Source organism: Chenopodium quinoa, unplaced genomic scaffold (assembly GCF_001683475.1).
Source record: "Chenopodium quinoa cultivar QQ74 unplaced genomic scaffold, ASM168347v1, whole genome shotgun sequence".
Lineage (NCBI taxonomy): Eukaryota > Viridiplantae > Streptophyta > Magnoliopsida > Caryophyllales > Amaranthaceae > Chenopodium > Chenopodium quinoa.
The window spans coordinates 5,268,397-5,292,003 of NW_018745454.1; the positions used below are offsets into that span (position 1 = coordinate 5,268,397).

A 23,607-nucleotide genomic window follows, 5' to 3' on the forward strand; every position below is an offset into this window, starting at 1 on the left:
GGTGTTGGAGTTGCTCATTGTAATTTACAGATCAAAGGTTGCTGGCAAGTGCCAATTAAGCCAGCTTATTGTACGTATATTCCTACCTTTTATATGTTAACCTAACTTCTATTCTAAGAAATTCCAATTCATCAAGTAAGTTTGTATTAATTGTGTAAGTACTGGTAGTAATACATTAATAATTGTGGGTTAGAAAAGGTTTAATTTGATAATAAGTGAGGCATCCACATAGATTGTTGGCGAAGTAAAACCAAATTTATATTCTTTCATAGTTTACACGTAAATTCAAATAAAACATGATACTGTACAAAGTTCATAGGACGTGTAATATGATATCTTTTTCTAAACATACCAAAATAGTATACGTGACTCTTATATTTCGTTAGGGATGTACATAAATGTGCAACTATTGTGTAGATGCTTGCTTAAAGATGATGACTTGATGCATTAGGCTGTGCAGGATTTGAATTGCATTGCTTGAGTGGCAAAATCATACAGCATGAACAGCTAAACATCACTGCTAATTTAAAGGACAACTGAATGAATGACTCAAAAGACTTTTTTTGAGGAGGCTGATTGAATTGCCCAAGTATTATACATGATTCAGTACGCTGTTTACAGCTAATAGACTTGTAATATTGGCGTATATATATACAATTGTAAAATAGTTGACAAAAACAAAGAAATTCTTATTATTTCGTATATACTATACTTTGTACCTAAAACGGCTACAAAGTTAAGAGATTATATACTTTGATTTGATTTTATTTTATAGTATAATGAAAGATTAGGGAAAAGAATGTTCTGTTCAAGTTTTCAATAATAGTAAGATTATGTTAAATTTGTATCAACCAATGATTGCGCAACGCTTTATTGTGTTTGTGATGACAGGTAAGATCTTACTGTCACAGAAATACATGCTCTACTAACTTACATGATTAACTTATTCAATCTTCATTCAACTAATTTCTACCAACCAGACATATTTATTTGTTATTTTTAGGTCAAAGTTCAAACAATTTCATAATATGATGGCATTGCTATTTGTGATCGATGATTTGAGTAAGATTCTATCATACACCGAGTGTACAGAAATAAGTATGTAAGTGTAAATACGCATTGACAAATTGTATGACCGAGTGTAAAGATAGACATGTCGAGTTCACATTTAGGCACCAAGTACATTATGGCAGACTAGATTTAAGAAATTTGAAGATCATGCTTTTGAAATGGACAGCTAGATCATATATACAGCTCAAGATGAAGGGGATCGTGCTTAAAAGTACAGTGTTTGACAGTGTTGCAACTTGCTGAATTGACATATAAATTTAAGTATTTATGATAAACTTTTGGTTGGCCCAAATTGATCCAATTTGAACTTGATCCAATTGTATACAATTATATGATTGTGCCAATAATTTGAACTTGATCCAATTGTATACTTCAAAGAGTTGGAATTGGGTTTTTTTATAACCATTATTACAATGGTAGTAAGCACTGTTATAGAAAACAAAAGGCTTAAAACTGCTTCGCGACATGGGCTGATTGACTCGCCTGATGCAACCGCGCCAATGAGCATTTGGTGGTTGATTCCCCAACATGTCTTGTTTGGAATGACTACTATATTTACCATGACTGGCTTGCAAGAATTTTTCTATGATCAGGTCCCAAATGAATTGGGTAGTGTTGGGCTCGCGCTATATGCAAGTATACACGGCTTAGGAGACTTTTTAAGTAGCTTCCTTGTATCATTCATCAGCAAAGCAACCAGAAGAAGTAAGGAAGGTAGTTGGATTTCGGATAATTTGAATCGATCCCACCTTGATTATTTCTATTGGTTGCTTGCTGGCCTTAGCTCAGTAGAATTGATTCTTTTCGTACATTTTGCAGAATCATACACATATAACAAAAACAAGGCTCATTAAAGAAGGTATTAGAATGCTTCGCTCCATAAAAAACACTTCAGATTATGAAGTATGAATTCGAGGGAGACTATCTTCAAGGTCTGTAAATCAGTTTCCGCACATAAACAAAACCAACAAGCAATTCACACTGGCATGAAGCATAAATCATCATGTTTTTTCTAAAGGAAAGAAACAGCAAAAACAAGGTATACAAAAGTATAAAACTATATTCCACTGTCATTAACCGAACCAAAATTGAGACTATACATTTGTAATGATCTTGAATACAAGTAATCAAAAACTATAAAGAGCTTTAATCAGGGAAAGTGACCTTACAGAAGTGACAGGTTTTGAACTAAGGATCTTATACTTAAAGTCTCACCCTTAAGTCTTACAATTTGCTAACTAGACGTTTTACTATCATACTATTATATAGTCGTTTTCCTATTATATATGTAAGACTTTGCAAAATACGCAAAGAGAGTAATTTCAATAACACTGAATCCAGCAAGCAGGCAATAGAAATAATCAAGATGACCTCGGTTAAGGTTGCTTGAAAACCAACTGTCTTGCCCATTGCTGCCAGTTATTTTATCGATAATGGAGACCATGAAGCTGCTCAAAAGGCTTCCCGTCCCAAACACACTCAAATAGAGTGAAAGACCCACACTTCTCAGCTCGGTAGGAACTTGGTCGTAGAAAAACTCCTGCAAGCCAACCATAGTGAAAACATCTGAAATACCAAATAGCACATACTGAGGGACCAGCCACCATACGCTCATCGGGACTGTAATGTTTGGCATATCAACCAAGCCGTGTTCTAGAGCAGTTTCAAGACGTTTCCTCTCAACTACAGCTGCAATTACCATTGAGACGGCAGAAATAAACATCCCAGTCCCTATTCTTTGTAGCATTGTTAATCCAGCAGGTTTCCCAGTATAAGTTCTTGCTATAGGAACTATAATACGATCATAGATGGGAATAAAAACAACAACAGAGAGGCTTATAAAGGACTGCAATGAAGCAGGGGGAACAGAAAAGTCAGACCCTAATGATCTATCCATGGTAAGACCTTGTTTGGTGAAAAAAGTTGAGGATTGTGAAAAGACGATAGCATATACAATGCTGGTTGCCCAAACAGGGAACAGTCTCAGTACTGCCTTTGCCTCTTCCACCTCGCTCTTACAACAAGCTTTACCATCCTCATCAGAACTATTAGTAGCAACAAGAGCTTTGTCCAAGAACCTGTTAAGAGAATACAAAACGTCTTGATAAGCATAGATTTCTAGTAAAAAGAAGGTGCTAGGGCATGTTGGATTATAAACTAGCAAAAGTGACTGTAATTGATAACGATTTCGAATTAATGCCTCTTTCATCAGAACCACCATTTAAGATAGAACTTGGGTTGCTGATCTATAAATGCAGATAAATAGAGAGAGAGAGAGTAAAAAAAGGTGCCAGGTACCACCCATCACAATGAAATAGTGCCAACTCCTCCCCCTCTATTCCCCTGATTGAAAAAAAAGAACAGGCTTGCAGAGCTGATGAAGTATAGTAGCCCTGGATGATTATAAGTAAAATTATATGCCACAGATTGTAGCCGGTTTTGGTGATTGGCCTAGGCTGAATTGCATCTTTAGACTTTAATCTGGCTTAAAGCCATTTGGGCAGAATTTTTGGGCCAAAAAAGGTGTCTGGCAAATATCCAATGCTGAAATGGACCATACTGTTTGCCCTATGATTAGCCTTAGGACATAGCAAAGGAGAGGAGCCAAGCATAAAAAAAGTGCAAGCTCACAACTTTCTCCCTCAAGGCCTCGACCAAATAAGAAAACCACACCCCTAGTATCTGTACTCAACTACTCATTACCACTTTGATGGTTGCTAGACTAATTACCAAGAAAAGTCTACATTAATACCATGAATACAAGATGTAGCAATAGCAAGAAATATATCATTACCGAAATTGTTCAGAGCCTTGGGAAGGAAAGAATCCCTGAACCTCTTCTTCAACATCAATTGCTGGCTGTTTTATACGCCAATTCCTTCCTGCTGTGGCAAACACTCTTCCAATCCTCACAAATGCACTTCGCTCTTCACTTGAGATTACATACCTATAGGTCTGACTCCCAAGCAAAAATATCACTAAAGCAATTGTCATAATGATGCAAGGAATCCCAAATCCAAGGCCCCAACCAACATTATCCTGAATGTAGTTTAAGACGGAGATTACTAGCAATGGACCAAGACACATGCCCAAGTACCACCAATTGAAGAATGAACTTTTGGCTTTGCTCTCCTGAGGATCTTGTCCATCAAACTGGTCGGCTCCAAAAGCTTGGACACAAGGCTTATGACCAGATTGCCCAATGGCCACAAGATATAGAGAGAAAAATATTGAAATTGTTTGGAAAGGAACTGAATCAGACAACATGCCAGTTCTGGTCTTCACGCTGTTCGCTTCACTGTTGAAGGGCAGTACAGCTGAAAGAGTTAACAATCCCAGCCCCTATCAAATGAAAAAAATTGGATTAGAATTGAAAAATCTCACACAAGTACAAAACAAGCAACAACTTTTACCAATAAAAGGAGAAGAATTTGCATCTCTTCAGGACGGCAAGTGAAAAGATGTGATATTCTCACATTTAAAAAAATAGACTTGCTCCGGAAGAAGATAACAAGTAAAAGCTTATACTTAAAGCAAGAGCATCATCCTTTAGACACTGTATTACTAGACAGCAAGTATATTGCAGATGTACTATCATCAGAAAAACTTTGAAGGCCAAAAAGTTAACAACATGCATTGCCTGATTACCTCTTCAATCAGGGTCATCAGAAGTGATTGAAGTTCAGAAGGGATGGCCAGAAATGCGTTAAAGAAAGCATGTGGTTGGGGCTGCAACCGGCCTAACCGCTACTGAACCTCAAGCTAACTGTTTAGCTTTTTGTCAAAACAGGTCAAATTTGGCCAAGCCCACTAAACAACTCAGGAAATGAGCAATAAACAGAAAAGGCATTGAATATAAAGCCACTTACATACGCGAACCAGGATAAATCTGTATCTATTATTTTAATGGGCATACTTCATATTAAAATGACCAACACAGTTGAAATCAACATAAAGAAGTTTTTCAATGATGCTTCTTAGTGGTAAACATTCTATTTAAATATTATCTCCTCTTATGTTGTTGCAATGTAGTAGGGCAGTTGATGAATTATTAACCTAGGATCTAACAGGCTTGAGTGGAGCTCCCCCACCACCAACTTATAAGAATTGAGGTGGTGCTGAAAGTATGATACAACCAAGTTTCCCAGACAGATTTAGATCCAAGGTTTCTGACATGACCCATTTAATTGACCTCACTAGGTGATACAAATAAGAATATATTTTGTCTTGTCTAACTAGTAGGATATAACAAACACTATATCATCAATCATCATGGGCACAAGCCTTTTGATTTCAATTACTTATATAAGCCAACTATCACTCAACACACCCCAAAACAAGGCTCAACAAAAATGTGGGGTAACCAATACCGAAATCAACTTGTATGCAAGAGAGAAAAGCATTCCCCATAACTTGTCTACCATATTGGACCTGTCATCCATAATTCAAAAATAAAGGGCTAGAACTCTGAGTTCAAAATCATTCAATTCATCTATTGCATAGGATAACATTGTCTTAGTATAGATTATTGTTACTTCTTGGTACGAAAGTCAAAGGTATTCGGCCTTACTTGCAAAAGTGAAAAACTGTTTCCATTGTATCCTTGTTTAATACGCACAAAATGACACACTATTTCACAACAAACAGGAAGCATAGCATGGTTTAGGTGGGCAATTATGATGGAGACGAACATCCAAATTAATTAAAGCACTAAAGGTCCTTTAGTCTTTTAATTAAATCAAGTCAAAACTCAATAAAAACAAGATTCTAACCAAATCCAGAAAATAACATCATGGTGATAATACCCATAAAGGCATCAACTTTAATAAAGGTTTACACCCCTAACTACTTTAAAAAAATCCAAATTAGTTGATATTGTCATACATAAAACAATTTCCTGTTATTCATACTCGTAATCAATAAGAACATTCAACACAACAAACTTTGCTAAAAAATCAACTAATTAATTAATTATATGACTACTCTAATTACACTCATGACTATATATTATACTTCGTATTATATTACCCAAAAGCTCAGCTCCCAAAATCAATCAAACAAAACTGTAAAAAAAAAAAAAATCAATCTAACAAATACTTCTACAGATTAGAATAAAGAAAGACTAACCAAGATGTAAATAAAGGAAGCTACAACAATGGTGCGATATCGACCCAGAAAAGAATCAGCAATAATCGCACCAATTACAGGGAAAAGAGACCCAAATCCACTCCAAGCATTGACATTTGCTGCTGCAGTAGCTGTTGACTGGCCTAACGGTCCAGTTAAATAGCTAATCAAATTCGATGTTATACCATAATAAGCAATTCTCTCTGCAACTTCCACCCCTACAAAATTAACAAAAAAAAAAAAAAACCCAGAAAATTTATGAAAAATTCACGTCCAAGAAGATGATAAATATTTGATTTTGATGAAATTGGAAATGGGTTTGTTGATTGACTAACCAATGATGAAAGAAGCGGATCTCCAACGACCATGTTTGGATCGAATTGCGGGGCAGCCTTTGTAATCGACGGCGCCATCGACGGTATCTTCTTGCAAGGGTAGAAATGGAGTTTGAGCGTCAATTGCAGAAGAAGCTACAGTTATGGCGGCCGCCATTTTCTCTCTCCTCTCTTCAGCCACCACCTGGGTAAACTGAGGAGATTTAATACTCATTTTTGCAATTTTGCCTGTTTTTGGTCAAGTAGCAGAGTAACCCAATGTTGACTATTACTTTTTTTTTTTTTTTTTGTTTATTTTTAACTAGAGCATTAATTTTAGGAAAAATTAACATAAGTAATCTAAACTTTTTGTGATCTTCTAATAATAAGTCAAATTTTGATTTATTAAAAAAAGTAATGCTATATGTAGTCCTAAGGGCTATATATAAGCATTAAATACACTCTTGAAAATTGTATAAAATTAAAAATTCATGACAAAAATACGCGTAAATTAGTGTTTATATTTTGATGATTTTTTTATTCAAAAAAAAATATATTTTAATGATTTTTTTTAACTTTTTACGATTTTCAAGTGTGAAAAAACCTCAACTTTACTACTACTATTCTATTATTGAATAAATGAAAATTTTAACCGCACCATAGAGGCTAACTTGCTTATGTGGCATGGGCAGTCTAATTAAAATTTCCATCTGATTAAAATTTCCATTTACCCAATAATAGAATGGTAGTAGTAAAGTTGAGATTTTTAATCAAATTTCGACTTATTATTGGAAGATCACGAAAAGTTCGGATTATTCATGTTAATTTTTCCTTAATATACGAAACACTTTTATAGAATACACCTTTTGTCTCATAATACATAACACAATCAAACATTGCATACATATCAATACACTAGTTTGACTTTATTTTTATACAATTAAATAGTAATGAAAGTTATTTTTAAAATTGTATTATGAAACTTTATATTAAAACCTATCTAAAAACATATTTTATGATATAATATATTTTTTATTATGTTAGTGAAAAAATTATGATCAAATCTAATGCATAAATAGTGAAAAAAAGTTAAACGTCTCATGTATTATGAGACGGAGGAAGTACCCCGTAATTAGATTAACACATTTGTTTATCAAATTAACTAGCTCTTACATTTATTAATCATAGAATTTTAGACTTCATAGGCTCTCACAGATATTAAATCCAATTTTACCTATTGAAATTAGCCATTATATTAAAATTACATCCCTCGATTAATAGAATGTCATACTAATACAATTAAATCGGGTCTAATTGCATAGAACTTTAACAATCAATAGGGAATTTATACACAATATCAACAATCAATAATAACAATGCAATTTTTGGGAAAGAGCAAATTTTGGTGAAATTTATAATAAGTGGACAAGGTCTTCTAGTTTGAGGGTAACTTTTACCCCTTAAAAGCTAATTTGTAATTTCTCGTTGGTTTGAATTATATTTTAATGTATAATTTCCAATAGAATCATGATTACATACTATAAAAACTCCGGTTTTTTTAAGTTGACACATATTCCTTTTAAAAAAGTTTATTATTAGTTGGCGCGTTTTTATATTGGCTAAGTTTTATACTTTTTTTTAGTGTACCCCATTTGTTTATTATTCTCTTTCTCCCCCTCATAATGTGTGTACTTAAATTGAAACCGTCAACAAAATAGAAATGGAGTAAGTAAGTTTTTTGTAAAATAAATTTTACCCTATTTTGAATTTTAACACCATAAAAAACGAAAAAAATGAAAAAAAAAAAACTTTTATTTTAACACAACTTAATGGGACCTACAATGCCACGTATCTGCATATTATTGGTCCAAAACAATTAAAAAAAAAAACAAAAAACCCTTAAACTACCCCAGCCACCCCACCCCCACCATCAGCCCCACCATCGTAGCGTGCCGCTACCATTCTCTCACCTATCTTAACAGCCGCAACCATCAGAAAATCCCCTCTTTCCCTCCCCCCCTCCCCAAAATCAATTGCCCTCCCCAACGACCACCAAAAACAGCTCTCGTTTCTCAAACCATTAAAAACGGCCACCGAAAACGACCAGTAGTTTTATATGACATATAGAGCAATATTTGACATTTAACATTTAACATTTTGGATATGCATGTTTAGGCAATCTAAATAGGTCGTAAATATGAATAATGTTAAATTCGACAAATAATAATTTTAAATTTGTAATATACATGAAATAGAACAAAAAAAATGAATAGAGATAGTTTTATCATTAAAAAAAAAAAAAAAAAAAAAAAAGTACACCACAGTATGGCACTAGTTGAATGCAACGAAATTGCAATTAACAATCAACTTTTTGGTAGAGAAACTTGAATTCTCTATTGTCACAATTACATTGTCATCTACGGGAGCTACAAAAACTTTTGTCAGCCATTTTCCTTTTAAGCTATCATCATGTACCGCTTCCTCTCAAATAATAGATTTGGAAAATTATTATTATGACGATGTTTAAGAGGTATGAACTCAATGTTGATAATAACCTTCCATCCCCTCACTAAGTCACTATATCTCTAAAATTTAAAATCTTTCCTACAAGTTTAATTTTATATTTATTTGTTAGATAATTTTTTTTATACTTTAAATTAAATTATATTGGACATAGCTACAAGAGCGTATATAACATTTTATATAAGTGGTTCAAATATCATAAATAAATTATATTATAACTATAAATAAATTAACAAATTACGTGAAACTGAACCACACAGATATTATATTACACATCGTTAATAAATGTTAAATTATGTGTATTGATAAACATTAGATTTTAGATTACTCGTAATTAATTGGAATCAATTGACCCAAAAGTTTGACCTATTTTTTACCTAAACAATGAAATCCTAATAGATTTCATCTTTTATCGACATAACCTACAACAAAGTTATCAGCATGTACGACATATTTTGACCCCCCTTATTAATGTAATAGTATAAAATTCGAATACTTTCTTAAAAGCTAAGCAAAAATGGATCTATATACTATCATGGGTATCATTGGTAGGATTATTACTCTTTTTTTCCCCCTTTTATAAATTTGTTTAATCTCAGTTGTTTAATGTGAATTGCTTGTTGGTTTTGTTTATGTGCAGAATCTGATTACAGTCCTTGAAGATAGTCTCCCTCGAATTCATACTTCATAGTCTGAAGTAATGTCGTAACTACATAATTACGAAGAGCGAAGTGTTTTTTTATGGAGCGAAGCATTCTAATACCTTTTTTAATGACCCTTGTTTTTGTTATATGTGTATGATTTTGCAAAATATACGAAAAGAATCAATTCTACTGGGCTAAGGCCAGCAAGCAACCAATAGAAATAATCAAGGTGAGATCGATTCAAATTATCCGGAATCCAATTACCTTCCCTACTTCTTCTGGTTTGCTTTGCTGATGAATGATACAAGGAAGCTACTTAAAAAGTCTCCTAAGCCGTGTATACTTGCATATAGCGCGAGCCCAACACTACCCAATTCATTTGGGACCTGATCATAGAAAAATTCTTGCAAGCTAGTCATGGTAAATATGGTAGTCATTCCAAACAAGACATGCTGGGGAATCAGCCACCAAATGCTCATTGACACGGTTGCATCAGGCGAATCAATCAGCCCATGCCGCGAAGCAGTTTTAAGCCTTTTGTTCTCTATGACAGCGCTTACTACCATTGTAATAATGGTTATGAAAAACCCAATTCCAACTCTTTGAAGTATTGATATTCCAGCAGGTTTTCCAGTCAATTTCCTGGTTAGTGGCACAATCATATAATTGTATATAGGGACTAAGATAAGAATGGTGATGTCCATGACACATTGTAAGGATGCTGCTGGCAATGTAAAGCTAGACCCAATTTTTCTATCAAATGTGACACCTTGTATGGTAAACAATGTCCCATGTTGGGCGTAGACCATCGCAAAGATTAAAGTTACTGCCCATATGGGAAACAGCCTAAGTACAACCTTTGCCTCTTCAAACTCGCTCTCACTGCAAGCTTTTCCATTTCCTTCCCCATCAGGTGCAATTAAAGCTTTGTCGAAGAATTTCAACTGACGAGGTTGGGGTTCTTGTGCCTCTTCTTCGTCACAAATTACAAGAACAGGAGGTGCAGATGAATTCCAATTTTTGGCTGCTCTCACAAACACTCTTCCAATACTCTTGAATGGATTTTCTCCTTCAACTTTGAGAGTGTAGCGATAAGTCATAGTTCCAAGCAAAAATAAGACAAAGGAAATTACCATGATAATGCATGAAACTCCAAATCCGAGGCCCCAACTGAGGTTATCCTGAACATAACTCAACAATCCAAGACCTAGCAAAGCACCAATAGCAATACCAAAACTCCACCAATTAAAGAAAGAGCTTTTGGCTTTGCTCTCCTGTAGGTGTGCTCCGTCAAACTGATCAGCACCAAAAGCCTGTATACACGGCTTGTGCCCGCTTCTGGCGACATCCACTAGATAAAGGCCAACAAAAAATACCACTTTCTGCAAAATCTGTGGCCGTCCAGAACTCTCCTTGCTAAGGGAAGGTAGCCCTGCTGATATACTTAGCATGCCTAGCCCCTGATATTATGTGATTAGTTATTAGAATTCATCATTTTCATGTACATCTTAACAAATCTACAAACTCGGAATCTAACTCGAGTCCATGTGTACGTATAACTAAAAACGATTTACTAACACAAAGGAAACCATTTCTCAAGAATGGCATGTATAAATACAAAATAAAAATGAGTTTACAAGTGTTTTTTTGTACTAACCAAGATATATATGATGGAAGAAGCAAGAATGGTATAATACTTGCCCATAAATGTATCAGCAATAGCAGCCCCTAAGAAGGGAAGCAAACAACCCACCCCTTTCCAAGCATTGACATTAGCAGCTGCCGTTGCCGTTGACTGACTCATTTTCTCTGTCAAAAAATTGATCAAGTTTCCTGATACACCAGAATATGCTACGCTCTCCGCCACCTCCACCCCTTAATTTATTCAGACAAGAATACATACATACCGGTTATTATTATTATATTTACGTAGTTTAAGCCCCGTGCATGCACATTTTAAAAATTTAAAATTATTCCATATTAATTTAATTATACTACAACAATTGACAAAATATACAAAACATAGCATTACAAAAATTGCATGCCTTCCAAAAAAATTCAACTTACATATAAGGAAGCAAGAAGATATCCAGCATCCATACTTGGATCGGACCGCAGGACGATGCTTATAGTCTATGGTGCCGGTTACGGTGTCTTCTTGCTGATCTTCCATGAGAAGTACGTGAGCTAGCTAGTGTAGGTGTAAAATTGTATGTAGGAAATGCTCTTTTAATTTAGTGAGCTTAACAACAAATTAAAGAAAACCAAATGGCGTTAAAATTGTAGTTGTAAGTATGTGGACATTTCTAATGCACAACTTCCATATGGTCATCCGCAACTCATGGAGGGAATACCAATGCAAGACATAGGGAGATTAGAGAGCTATAGTATAGGAAGCTGACTGTAATAATTCACTCAAACAAATTTGATTTAATTATTTTCTACTTACTAAATTTAGTATACATGCCATGAATTATATAACCATTAATATAATCTTTATTAATAAATCAACGAGTCTAGGAAATTGCATTTACAGTTAAAAGGAAAAATATTCATATAGTGCCCTAATCCATATTTATATACTAACAAGAAATAAGCATCTAACAAGAGGCAAAATGTCAACAACCTTTTGGACATGTAACCTCCTTTCAATTAGTTTCTTGACCAAATTCGTAGACCTTGACAAGGAAGCAAAAGGGCCTAGCTCTGTTTGACCCGGCCCCAAGGTACTACACGAGAAGCAGTGGAACGACCCAGTGAGACTCTGAATCTTCTGCAGAATGTTCCTTTGATGCCTGGATTCCTGCATTCCACCAGCTAGAATCTTAGTAAGACCTTGAACATACATTTAACATAACAATTTCAGTACTATATGGGGAAGCATTATATCACCTTTTATAAACGAGTTTTGTTTTCATTGTATATGTATGATTTTGCAAAATACACAAAAAGGGCCAAGCCTAAGGCACTTAGACCAGCAAGTAGCCAATAGAAGTAATCAAGATGAGCGTGATTCAAGTTATCTGAAAACCAACTCTCTCCCCCACTTCTGCTGCTTGTTTTGTTGATAACATAGATAAGGAAGCTGCTTAAAAGGCCTCCGACACCAAATATGCTTAAATATAGAGATAACCCGACAGAGCGCAATTCATTTGGAACCTGATCATAGAAAAATTCTTGCAGTCCAATCATGGTAAATACCTCTGCAATTCCGAACACAACATATTGCGGAAGCAACCACCAAATACTCATTGGGATTGTAACATCAGGCCTATCAATCAGCCCATGTTGCAAAGCAGTCTTCAGCCTTTTTTTCTCGGTGACAGCAGCAACCACCATAGAAAAGATGGATATGAACAACCCAGTTCCAACTCTCTGAAGCATTGATATCCCAGCAGGCTTACCGGTCAATCTTCTGGCAACTGGCACAAGCACACGATCATAAATCGGGATACAGATAAAAACACAAATATAAACAGCGCATTGTAATGCTGCAGCTGGTATGAAAAAGTTAGAACCGATTGATCTATCCAATGTCATTCCTTGTTTGGTGAACAAAGTTCCAGGCTGTACGATGACCATAGCATAGACCAATATTGTTGCCCATATAGGAAACAGCCTAAGTACTGCTTTTGCTTCTTCAACCTCACTCATGCTGCAAGCTTTTACACTTGTATTTGATATCTCAGGCCTAAGAAGAGCTTTGCGGAGGAACATGAATTGACGAGATTCATCATGGAGTTTGGTTTCTTGTGCCTCTTCATTGTCACCAGCCACTGTAGGTGAAGCATTCCAATTCCGTGCTGCTGCAACAAACACTCTTCCAATCCTTTTGAATGGGTTTTCTCCTTCACTCTTCATAGTGTAGCGATAATTCATAGTTCCGAGCAAAAATATGAGCTGAGCAATTACCACGAGAATGCATGGAATTCCAAATCCAAGGCCCCAGCTAAGGTTGTCCTGAATATAGCTCAAGACCCCAGTACCAAGGAAAGCACCCATGCAAACACCAAAATACCACCAGTTAAAGAAAGAGCTTTTGGCTTTGCGCTCCCTAGGATCTTCTCCATCAAACTGATCAGCACCAAAAGCTTGAACACAAGGCTTGTGCCCACCTTGCCCAACACCCACCAAATAAAGGGCAACAAAAAACATTACTATTTGCAAATGAGACGAACATGCAGCACCCTTGATGCTCCTTTCTTGGTTGAGACATTCAAAAGAAGGTAGCATTGCTGATAAAGTCAGTAAGCCTAGCCCCTGGCAAGTGGTAATCCATGCAGTTGAGATATATCGGAATACATTATGTACTTCTTAGCATACTAACAAGTTTTTTTTTTTTTTTTTGAAAGGATAGCATACTAACAAGTTTAAAACAACACTTATTTGACAAAGCTAGATCACTCACACATACTCTATAAAAAATACTTCGCTCTTCGTAATTATGTAGTTACATTACTTTAGACTATGAAGTATGAATTCCAAAGAGACTATCTTCAAGGACAGTAAATCAGTTTCCGCACATAAACAAAACCACCAAGCACTTCACATGAAACTGATTTATGTGCGATTCATACCATCATATATTGTCAAAAAATCACATGATACCACTCTACTACAACAATATTTGCCTTGAGATGTTTGTTTTCTCAAAGTATTCAATCCTTGCTCCAACTAGGAAACCAAGTCATTAACATTGTCATAAAGTAGTCTATGTGATTCACTTTTTTCTCAACCACCCTATTCCTCATCAATAACAACGAAAACAACAACAAAATTAATCAACTAGAAATCACACATCCCACAAATAATTTTATAGTATCATAAATACCCATCAAATATTAACACACACAAACTAAGGGCCTGTTCACATTTACTGAACTCAGCTGAACTGAACTGAACTGATTGGAGCTGAGCTGAGCTGAACTGAACTGAATTGAGCTGAAATGAATATTTTATGAGAGAGGGAAATTAAGAGCTGAACTGAACTGAACTGATTGGAGCTGAACTGAACTGAAATTAAGTAAATGTGTACAGGCTTTAAAAGAAAATTAAGAAAGAAATTAATTTAAAACACACAAATCAAAAGAGCAATTAATTAAAATTAGAATAATAAAGTAAGAGGACTAACCAATATGTAAATTAGGGAAGAAGCAACAATAGTATAATACTTTCCCAAAAAAGAATCAGCAACAACAGCTCCAAAAATAGTAAGTAAGAAAGAAACTCCAACCCAAGCACTGACATTTGAAGCCGCCATTGCCGTTGACTGTCCTAATTTCTGAGTTAGAAAGTTAATCAAATTCCCAGAAATCCCAAAACATGCAATCCTCTCTGTCATTTCCACCCCTTGATTTTGAAAAATAAATTCAATTAATACTAAAAAAAATCATCATTTGAAATGAATTAATGGGAATGCATGATCAACTTACAAATGATGAAAGAAGCAGATAACCACCGTCCATGTTTTGATCTGACGGCGGGGCGGTGTTTGTAGTCAACGATGCCGGGGACGGTGGCTTCGTGCGGTGGTTGTTGCGGTTGCTCCGCCGTCAGAAGGGGTGTGTATGGGAGAAGCTCAGCTGAAGTTGCCATTTTTGCCAACAAGAAATCTTTTTGGATGAATTTGAGGGATTTTTTTTGGATAAAAAGGTGATTCTAACAATGATTTTTAAAAAGCTAATATATTTTGTTACTTTCTGTCAAATAAAAAAAAAAAAAAAAAAAAAAAAATTGATCTTTAAATAAGTTAATAAAGTTCATTAATAAACTAGTGCAGATATTATGGTCATTAAATAAATTAGTGCAGAGATTATGGTCATTAAATAAACTATTGATTTTATTGATTTTTTTTTATTGATTTAGTAAGTGAAAAATAAAATGTGAATTGGTACGTACTATACTTTGTAATAAACTAGTTGTAGTACAATGTGAACTTGGTAGTTGGTACCATGGTATATGAGTTGATTCACTCAAATACTAACTCCGTTACATGTTATTTGCAACGATTTGACATAAAGTAGAGAGAAAAAATGTCTAATCATTGCAAATAATATATAACGGAGGTAGTATACAATTTTCACTCCAAACATTGGTCACTGATACCTGGTCTTAACATTTAGCATGTAACTTATAATATCAGTTCAACATTGAGAAGCATATCAGCATCTTGTTACATGAGCTAACACTTGTTTTTATTGTATAAATATGACTTTGCAAAATACACGAAAAGAGCTAAACTAAAGGCGCTAAGACCCGCAAGCAGCCAGTAGAAGTAGTCAAGATGTGCACGATTTAAGTTATCTGAAAACCAACTCTCTCCCCCATCTCTACTGGTTGCCTTGTTGATCAATGAAACAAGAAAGCTACTCAAAATGCCTCCTAAGCCAATTATACTTAGATATAGAGACAATCCAACACTACGCAATTCATTTGGCACCTGATCGTAAAAAAAACTCTTGCAGGCCAATCATGGTGAATACTTCTGAGATTCCAAATAAAGCATATTGTGGAAGCAGCCACCAAATTCTCATTGGGATCATCTCATTAGGAAAATCTATTAGCCCATGCTGAACAGCAGTCTGCAGCCTTTTTTTCTCTGTGACAGCAGCTATTATCATAGTAAAGATGGATAAAAACAACCCAATTCCAATTCTCTGAAGCATTGATATGCCAGCAGGCTTTCTGGTCAATTTTCTAGCCATTGGCACAAGAACACGATCATAAATTGGGATAAAGGATATTATGCAGATGCCATTAAAAGACATCAATGTTGCAGCTGGTATTGCAAAATTAGACCCGAGTGATCTGTCCATTGTAATGCCTTGTTTGGTGAAGAAAGTTGTGGGTTGTGAGAAGACGATTGCAAAGACCAGAGTTGTTGCCCATATAGGAAACAGCCTGAGTACCGCCTTTGCCTCTTCAACATCATTCTTGCTGCAAGATTTTACACCTCTCCTTACACAATGTCAGGTACAAGTAAAGCTTTATTTAGAAATCTGAATGTCTCAGAACTATCATAAGGTTTGGTTTCTTCAAGCTCTCCTCTGTTAGCAACCACAGGAAGTGTAGCATTCTAATTTCTTGTTGCTGTAACAAATACCCTTCCAATCCTTGTGAACGGACTTTCCCCTTCGACTTTCATATTGTAGCGATAAGTCATAGTTCCAGCCATAAATATAAGCAGAGCAATTATCATTATGATGCATGGGATTCCAAATCCAAGGCTCCAACTAAGATTGTCTTGAACATAGCTCAAGACTCCGATACCAACCAAACCACCCAAGCAAACTCCAAAGTACCACCAGTTAAAGAATGAGCTTTTGGCTTTGCGCTCCCTAGGATCTTCTCCATCAAACTGATCAGCCCCGAAAGCCTGAACACAAGGCTTGTGACCACCTTGCCCAACAGCTACCATGTAGAGGGCAACAAAGAATAATATTATCTGTGAATTGGGAGAACATCCTGAAGTTCCCTCGTTGCTAGTATTTTGGTTGAAACAACTGAGGGATGTTAACATCGCTGATAAAGTCATCAAGCCCAGCCCCTATTAAGCCACCTAAATTAGATAAATATCGGATTGAAATATAACAGCATATTCACACAACATATTCTCTGTTAATGAAGGTAATTGTAGAAATGTAGTTACTCGATTCTCATGATATGATTGTGGTCGTATTTTAGACAATTGCTGAGAATTTTCTAAGTAAATCAAGCTACAATATAGTGATATACCCATGAACATTACAATTATTCAGTCAATCTCAAAATATTCATATGCAGTTACTTTAAGTCAAAGCTTATGCAATATTATACTCTCAATAATTTTATGTTATTCACCTTTTCAATGTCCAATTCATAATCAATCATACTTGCAAACTTACCAAGATGTAAATGAAAGAAGAAGCAACAATGGTATAATACTTGCCCACAAAAGAATCAGCAATAATAGCCCCCAATATTGTAAGTAAACAACCTACTCCGCTCCAAGCATTGATACTAGAAGCTGCTACTGCCGTTGACTGCTGCAATTTCCCCGTTAAATAGCTTATCAAATTTCCTGATATCCCATAATATGACATCCTCTCCGCCATTTCCACCCCTTGACAATAAATTCGATTAAATTTTGATCAAAGTCAACAAAGATGTTAGTAGTTTAATAAACTTACAGATGATGAAAGAAGCGGAAGTCCACTGTCCATGCTTGGATCTGATGGCAGGACGGTGCTTATAGTCAACTGCGCCAGGGACAGTGTCTTGTTGTTGCTGTTGTTGTTGTTGTTCTTGTTCTTGTTCTTGTTGTTGTTGATGTTCCGCCATAAGAAGGGGAGTGTAAGGAAGAAGCTCAGGCTCAGCTGAGTCTACAACAGCAGCATTGGATTTAGAGTTGGAGAATGACATTTACAATGTAAAACACCACTTTCTAACCAGCAGGCAACTCAGAATCTGCAGGTTGCAGATGCAGAGAGCGAGATTGCCTCTGTCAGTGCGTGTGTCGGTGTGTATGTGTGTTTCTGTGAGCATAACAAAGGCTAGTGTATCCGTGATTTTAAAACTTTACCAATTAAGCTAGCTACGGACTAATTGATGACATTCCCAACTCCCCATGTGATTCTAATTCCACGTGTTTATATATGTACTTGTAATTGGCAGCAGGCCTTCATATGATAAGATTGGGAAGAGTCAGTTGAGTTGGGTAGGCAAAATAAATAGATAATGACCTTGGACATAATAATATTCACACCCTTTCATAGGCAAAATAAATAGATAATGACCTTGGACATAAAAATATTCACACCCTTTCAAGGGTAGACGGGGAAAAATGAGATTCTCAAACTAACATTCCAAGCCCATGTCAATAATAGTGGTGGGTATCCGAACGACCCGACTAAGCAATAAAGCCCAGCATGTTAAGCAGTAAACTACCCTTCTAGTATTCATAAAGGTAAGTGTGGTATATTGGTATGCAATAGTACTCAAAGAGGTAGACAACTTATAACAATGTGATTATCAGCTAGCTAAACACCAAATTTAGCATGAGAAGTGGCCGAATAATCCCCCCATGTATCGCCTTTCAAGACTCCCTATACATACATCAAAAAAAAAAAAAAAAAAAAAAAAATTGATCAACACAAAAGTGCTTAAACCAAATTTATGCACTTATATTTGGTTTATATGGTTTAAATGTCACATTTTGAGTGCAAGTAGAATTTGATTATATGCTTTACGAAAATTCAAGAAATTCTATCCTAGAGGCTGGTTCTTACAAGCACAATAGAACCATGATGACTTATCATATATACAATCTAAAAAACCTGTAAACTTGCAGTTGCAGTAGTGCTGAATTTACTAGCAACTAGTATACGTTGAGTATTATAAGTCAGACTTACTACTCTAATCAAAGAAGAAGGCTAGCCCTTGTATAAAGCATGGAAGACCTTCTCACGAAGAATTGTAGACGGGACATGGACCATGCCTCTGTGCTGGTAAGGAAAGTTCTCAATCTGAAAACACAGGCAAATGTCATTTGAAGCAAACCACAAAAGCGCCTTGGTGTATATTATTATGACTTGCAGAGGGAAAAAACAGGCATGGTAGTTACCAAGTCGGTTGCAAATGAGGCTAGCCAACACATGCTCCAGCACCAAACTTAATACTTCGTACAAAGGAGTGAGTTCAGCATTATCTGAAATTGACAATCAAAGCAAGGTATCTGTTGTATCTAGTTAAGGCACTAAAAGGACTGATAATTAAGTGATATTTTCGTAATTACAGATTAAAAAAACATATAATGTACGCAGAGCCTAAACTTTGCCAGTCATTTTTGTAATAAAATTGTAAAATACACCATCTAATGATGTAAATTTTCAATTTTATTGCGTTGTAAAAATGCTGAGTGCTCTCAAGTCTCATTTTACTCGCTCCATTTGACTAATCTTTGTGAGTTTTTTGTTTCTTTTTAAAAAAAAAAAAAAATTAAAGTGGAGCAAGTAAAATGAAAGGAAGGGAGTATTTGGTTGACAGAATTCACCAATAAAGGATATTGCCCATCAATTCCTCCACTTGGAGGAGGTCAGAAGCTCAGAACCAATCAAATATATGATTTGACAACTTAGGTGATATGTCCCTCAAATAAAAAATTGATGTATGTGGTCTTCAATGTCTTCTGCCGTTGAGAGTAAAAGAATCTTTTGATGTGACTATATTTGGATGTCTAAGATGAAAGGATGTTTATACATAATGTGATTTTGGTATGTACTGTAATAAACTACTTGTAGTATAATGTGAACTTGGTATGTGAGCTGATTAACAACTCAAAATATCAATTTCACAGCATACAATTTCCATAACAACAATGAGAAGCATAATCACCTTCTATATACGAGTTAAGCATTGTTTTTATTGTATACGTATGACTTTGCAAAATACACGAACAGAGCTAAACTGAAGGCACTAAGACCAGCAAGCAGCCAGTAGAAGTAGTCAAGATGTGCTCGATTCAAGTTATCTGAAAACCAACTCTCTCCCCCACCTTTAGTGGTTGCTTTGTTGATCAATAAAACAAGAAAGCTACTTAAAACGCCTCCTAAGCCAAGTATACTCAGATATAGAGACAGTCCCACACTACGCAACTCCTTAGGCACCTGATTGTAAAAAAAACTCTTGCAGGCCAATCATGGTGAATGCCTCTGAAATTCCAAATGAAGCATATTGCGGAAGCAGCCACCAAATTCTCATTGGGATTGTCTCATTTGGACAATCTATTAGCCCATGCTCTGCAGCAGTCTGCAGCCTTTTTTTCTCTGTGACAGCAGCTATAATCATAGTAAAGGTGGATAAAAACAACCCGATTCCAATTCTCTGAAGCATTGATATGCCAGCAGGCTTTCCGGTCAATTCTCTAGCCATTGGCACAAGAACACGGTCATAAAGCGGGATAAAGGAAATAATGCAGATGCCATTAAAAGACATTAATGTTGCAGCAGGTATTGCAAAACTAGACCCGAGAGATCTATCCAATGTAATGCCTTGTTTGATAAAGAAAGTTTTGGGCTGTGAGAAGACAACTGCATAGACCAATGTTGTTGCCCATATAGGAAACAACCTAAGCACTGCCTTTGCCTCTTTAACATCATTCTTGCTGCAAGCTTTTACACCTCTCTTTACAATACAAGGTGCAAGTAAAGCTTTATTTAGGTATCTGAATGGTTGAGATCTATCATGAGGTTCGGTTTCTTCTAACTCTCCTCTCCTGTCATCAACCACAGGAAGTGTAACATTCCAATTTCTTGCCGCTACAACAAATACTCTTCCAATCCTTGAGAACGGACTTTCCCCTTCAGCTTGCATAGTGTAGCGATAAGTCATAGTTCCAGACATAAATATGAGCAGAGCAAGTATCAGGATGATGCATGGAATTCCAAATCCAAGGCCCCAACTAAGATTGTCCTGAACATAACTCAATACTCCAATACCAAGCAAACCACCCAAGCAAACACCGAAATACCACCAGTTGAAGAAAGAGCTTTTAGCTTTGCGCTCCTTAGGATCTTCTCCATCAAACTGATCAGCCCCAAAAGCCTGAACACAAGGCTTGTGACCACCTTGCCCAACAGCCACCAGGTAAAGGGCAATAAAGAATAATAATATCTGTGACTGTGGAGAACGTCCTGAAGAAACCTCGTCGCTTGTATCTTGGTTGAAACAACTAAAGGATGGCAACGTTGCTGATAAAGTCAACAAGCCCAGCCCCTAGCAAAGCACTCAGATTAGATAAATATTGGATAGGAAATATTACTGCATATTCACACAATGCACTCCATTACCAAAAAAATAAAAAAAAAAATTGCTGTATATATAGCAACATGTGATTACCACCAAGTCCAAAATAACATGCTATATCCAAGGTGAAAAAAAATTACTGTATTATTCTGGTAGGTAGAGAAGGTAGTTTGTAAAATCATCATAGTAAATTCAGTAATATGTGGTGGTAACTATAATCTCTTGTGTGTATGATGATTTACGTTATATATGGTGATCGACATATGATTGTAAAGGTATATACCTTGAATGATTGTGGTCGTATCTTAGATAACCCCTGACTTGCCAAAACAAAATAAAACACAGAATTTCCTAAGTAAAATAAAGCTACAGCATACCATGAGCATTAACATTTATTCAATCACTTATTTCATATTTTTATGTAGTTACTTTTTTTTTTTTGGCAGCCAATGTTTTTGCAATAGTGATTCCTAAAATTATTCACTAACAGTGTAGTTCAATTATATATTTCATGCAATTCTGTTTTTTCACTATCCAATTCATCATCAATCAATAAATCAATCATACTTGAAAACTTACCAAGATGTAAATGATGGAAGAAACAACGATTGTATAATACTTGCCCACAAAAGAATCAGCAATAACCGCCCCCAGTATAGTAAGCAAACAACCCACCCCGTTCCAGGCATTGATACTCGAAGCCGCCATTGCCGTTGACTGATCCAATTTCCCCGTTAAATAGCTTATCAAGTTTCCTGATATCCCATAATACGCCATCCTCTCCGCCATCTCCACCCCTTTAACAATAAATTAGATTAAATTTTGATTAAAGTCAACAAAAATGGTATTGGCTTGATAAACTTACAAATGATGAAAGAAGCCGAAGTCCACTGTCCATGCTTGGATCTGATGGCAGGGCAGTGCTTATAGTCAACTGCGCCAGGAACTGTGTCTTCTACTTGCTCTTGTTGTTCCACCATGAGAAGAGGTGTGTAAGAAAGAAGCTCAGGCTCAGCTGACGTTATTCCGACAACAACCGCATTGGATTTAGAGTTGGAGGTTGACATCACAATACAGAACACCAGTTTCCCCCAGCAGGCAAGCCAAAATCTGCAGGTTTCAGATGCAGAGAGTAACAAAGATTAGTGGACAAACTAGGATTCAAACCGGAATTGTGAGTACTACATCGTAATACTTTACCAAGTAGGCTAGCTACAGAGTAGTTGACAATCCTTCCCTAGGATTATTTCAACTGCACAAATTTATTTAAATAATTGACATCAGCCCTCGAGTCCTGACTGTAATGAAGAATTTTTAGGAAAATCATTTGATTGGGCCGATTAGGGAGAGGATCAGTTAAGGTGGGGTACAGAGAATAAATAAATATTGACCCAGGAGATAATAATAGTCACAGCTTTTAAAGGGAAGACAAGGAAGTATGAAATTCACAAAGTAATATTCCAACTTTCCAAGTCCTTGTCCATAATGATGGGTATCCAGACGAGGAAGATATAATAGGCGAACCCAGGCGTGTTAAGTACCCTTCTACAGCTCATAAAGACAAGTGTAGTATGCAATAGGACTGAAAGAGACGTAATCGATGTATAATAGGACTATATATAGCAATGAATTGAATAACAATGTAATTGTCAGCTAGCACAAGTGGCTGAATCCCACCTGCTTTGTCTTCTTACAGGACTCCCTATACACCAAAAGTAGAATAGAACAACACTAACTAACTGATAAACCAATTTTTTGCAATTATATTTGGTTTATATGGTTTAAATTTCACAGTTTGAGTGCGAGTGGAATGTGAATGTAAGCATGATGAATAATAACAATTTCTTGCATGTATCCTGGATTCTGGTGCTCTAAGAACAAGAAGTGCAATGAAAACCCAATTTCTTGCAGTTGCAGCAGCTGAATTCAAGAGCACATAGCATTTACAATCTGCACCTAACAAGTATTGAATACATAGAGTATTTTAAGTCAGACTTACAACTACAATCACAGAGGAAACCCAACCTTTGTATAAAGCTTGGAAGATCTTCTTACGAGAACTGTGGACGGCACATGGACCATGCCACTGTGCTGGTAAGTATACTTCTCAATCTGAAAACACAGGCAAATGTCATTTGAAGCAAATT

The 23,607-nt window shown here is 35.9% G+C and overlaps 3 protein-coding genes and 2 pseudogenes across 4 annotated transcripts; all 5 read right to left on the reverse strand.

The window, feature by feature from the left end:
- Nucleotides 1-2,113: 2,113 nt before the first annotated feature.
- LOC110713934 (protein NRT1/ PTR FAMILY 5.10-like) lies at nt 2,114-6,863 on the reverse strand. Its single transcript, XM_021892385.1, has 4 exons — nt 6,534-6,863; nt 6,199-6,416; nt 3,866-4,413; nt 2,114-3,149 (listed from the first exon to the last, which is right to left on the reverse strand). Exons 1-4 carry the CDS (start codon nt 6,745-6,747, stop codon nt 2,333-2,335), a joined length of 1,797 nt encoding a protein of 598 aa, XP_021748077.1. The 5' UTR covers nt 6,748-6,863; the 3' UTR covers nt 2,114-2,332.
- A 3,055-nt stretch (nt 6,864-9,918) lies between these two features.
- LOC110714403 (protein NRT1/ PTR FAMILY 5.10-like) lies at nt 9,919-11,483 on the reverse strand. The gene is made up of 2 exons (XM_021892909.1): nt 11,337-11,483; nt 9,919-11,139 (listed from the first exon to the last, which is right to left on the reverse strand). Exons 1-2 carry the CDS (start codon nt 11,481-11,483, stop codon nt 9,949-9,951), a joined length of 1,338 nt encoding a protein of 445 aa, XP_021748601.1. The 3' UTR covers nt 9,919-9,948.
- A 478-nt stretch (nt 11,484-11,961) lies between these two features.
- LOC110713936 (protein NRT1/ PTR FAMILY 5.10-like) lies at nt 11,962-15,375 on the reverse strand. 2 transcript variants are annotated; one of them, XM_021892386.1, is made up of 4 exons: nt 15,112-15,375; nt 14,811-15,028; nt 12,572-13,939; nt 11,964-12,482 (listed from the first exon to the last, which is right to left on the reverse strand). In XM_021892386.1, exons 1-3 carry the CDS (start codon nt 15,272-15,274, stop codon nt 12,575-12,577), a joined length of 1,746 nt encoding a protein of 581 aa, XP_021748078.1. In that variant the 5' UTR covers nt 15,275-15,375; the 3' UTR covers nt 11,964-12,482; nt 12,572-12,574. The 2 variants fall into 2 exon arrangements, with proteins under 2 accessions (XP_021748079.1, XP_021748078.1); XM_021892387.1 differs by lacking the exon at nt 14,811-15,028 and having other exon boundaries at nt 11,962-12,482; nt 15,112-15,374.
- Nucleotides 15,376-15,463: 88 nt separating this feature from the next.
- LOC110713933 lies at nt 15,464-19,060 on the reverse strand (annotated as a pseudogene).
- Nucleotides 19,061-19,857: 797 nt separating this feature from the next.
- Nucleotides 19,858-23,575, reverse strand: LOC110713935 (annotated as a pseudogene).
- Between the last annotated feature and the right edge of the window lie 32 nt (nt 23,576-23,607).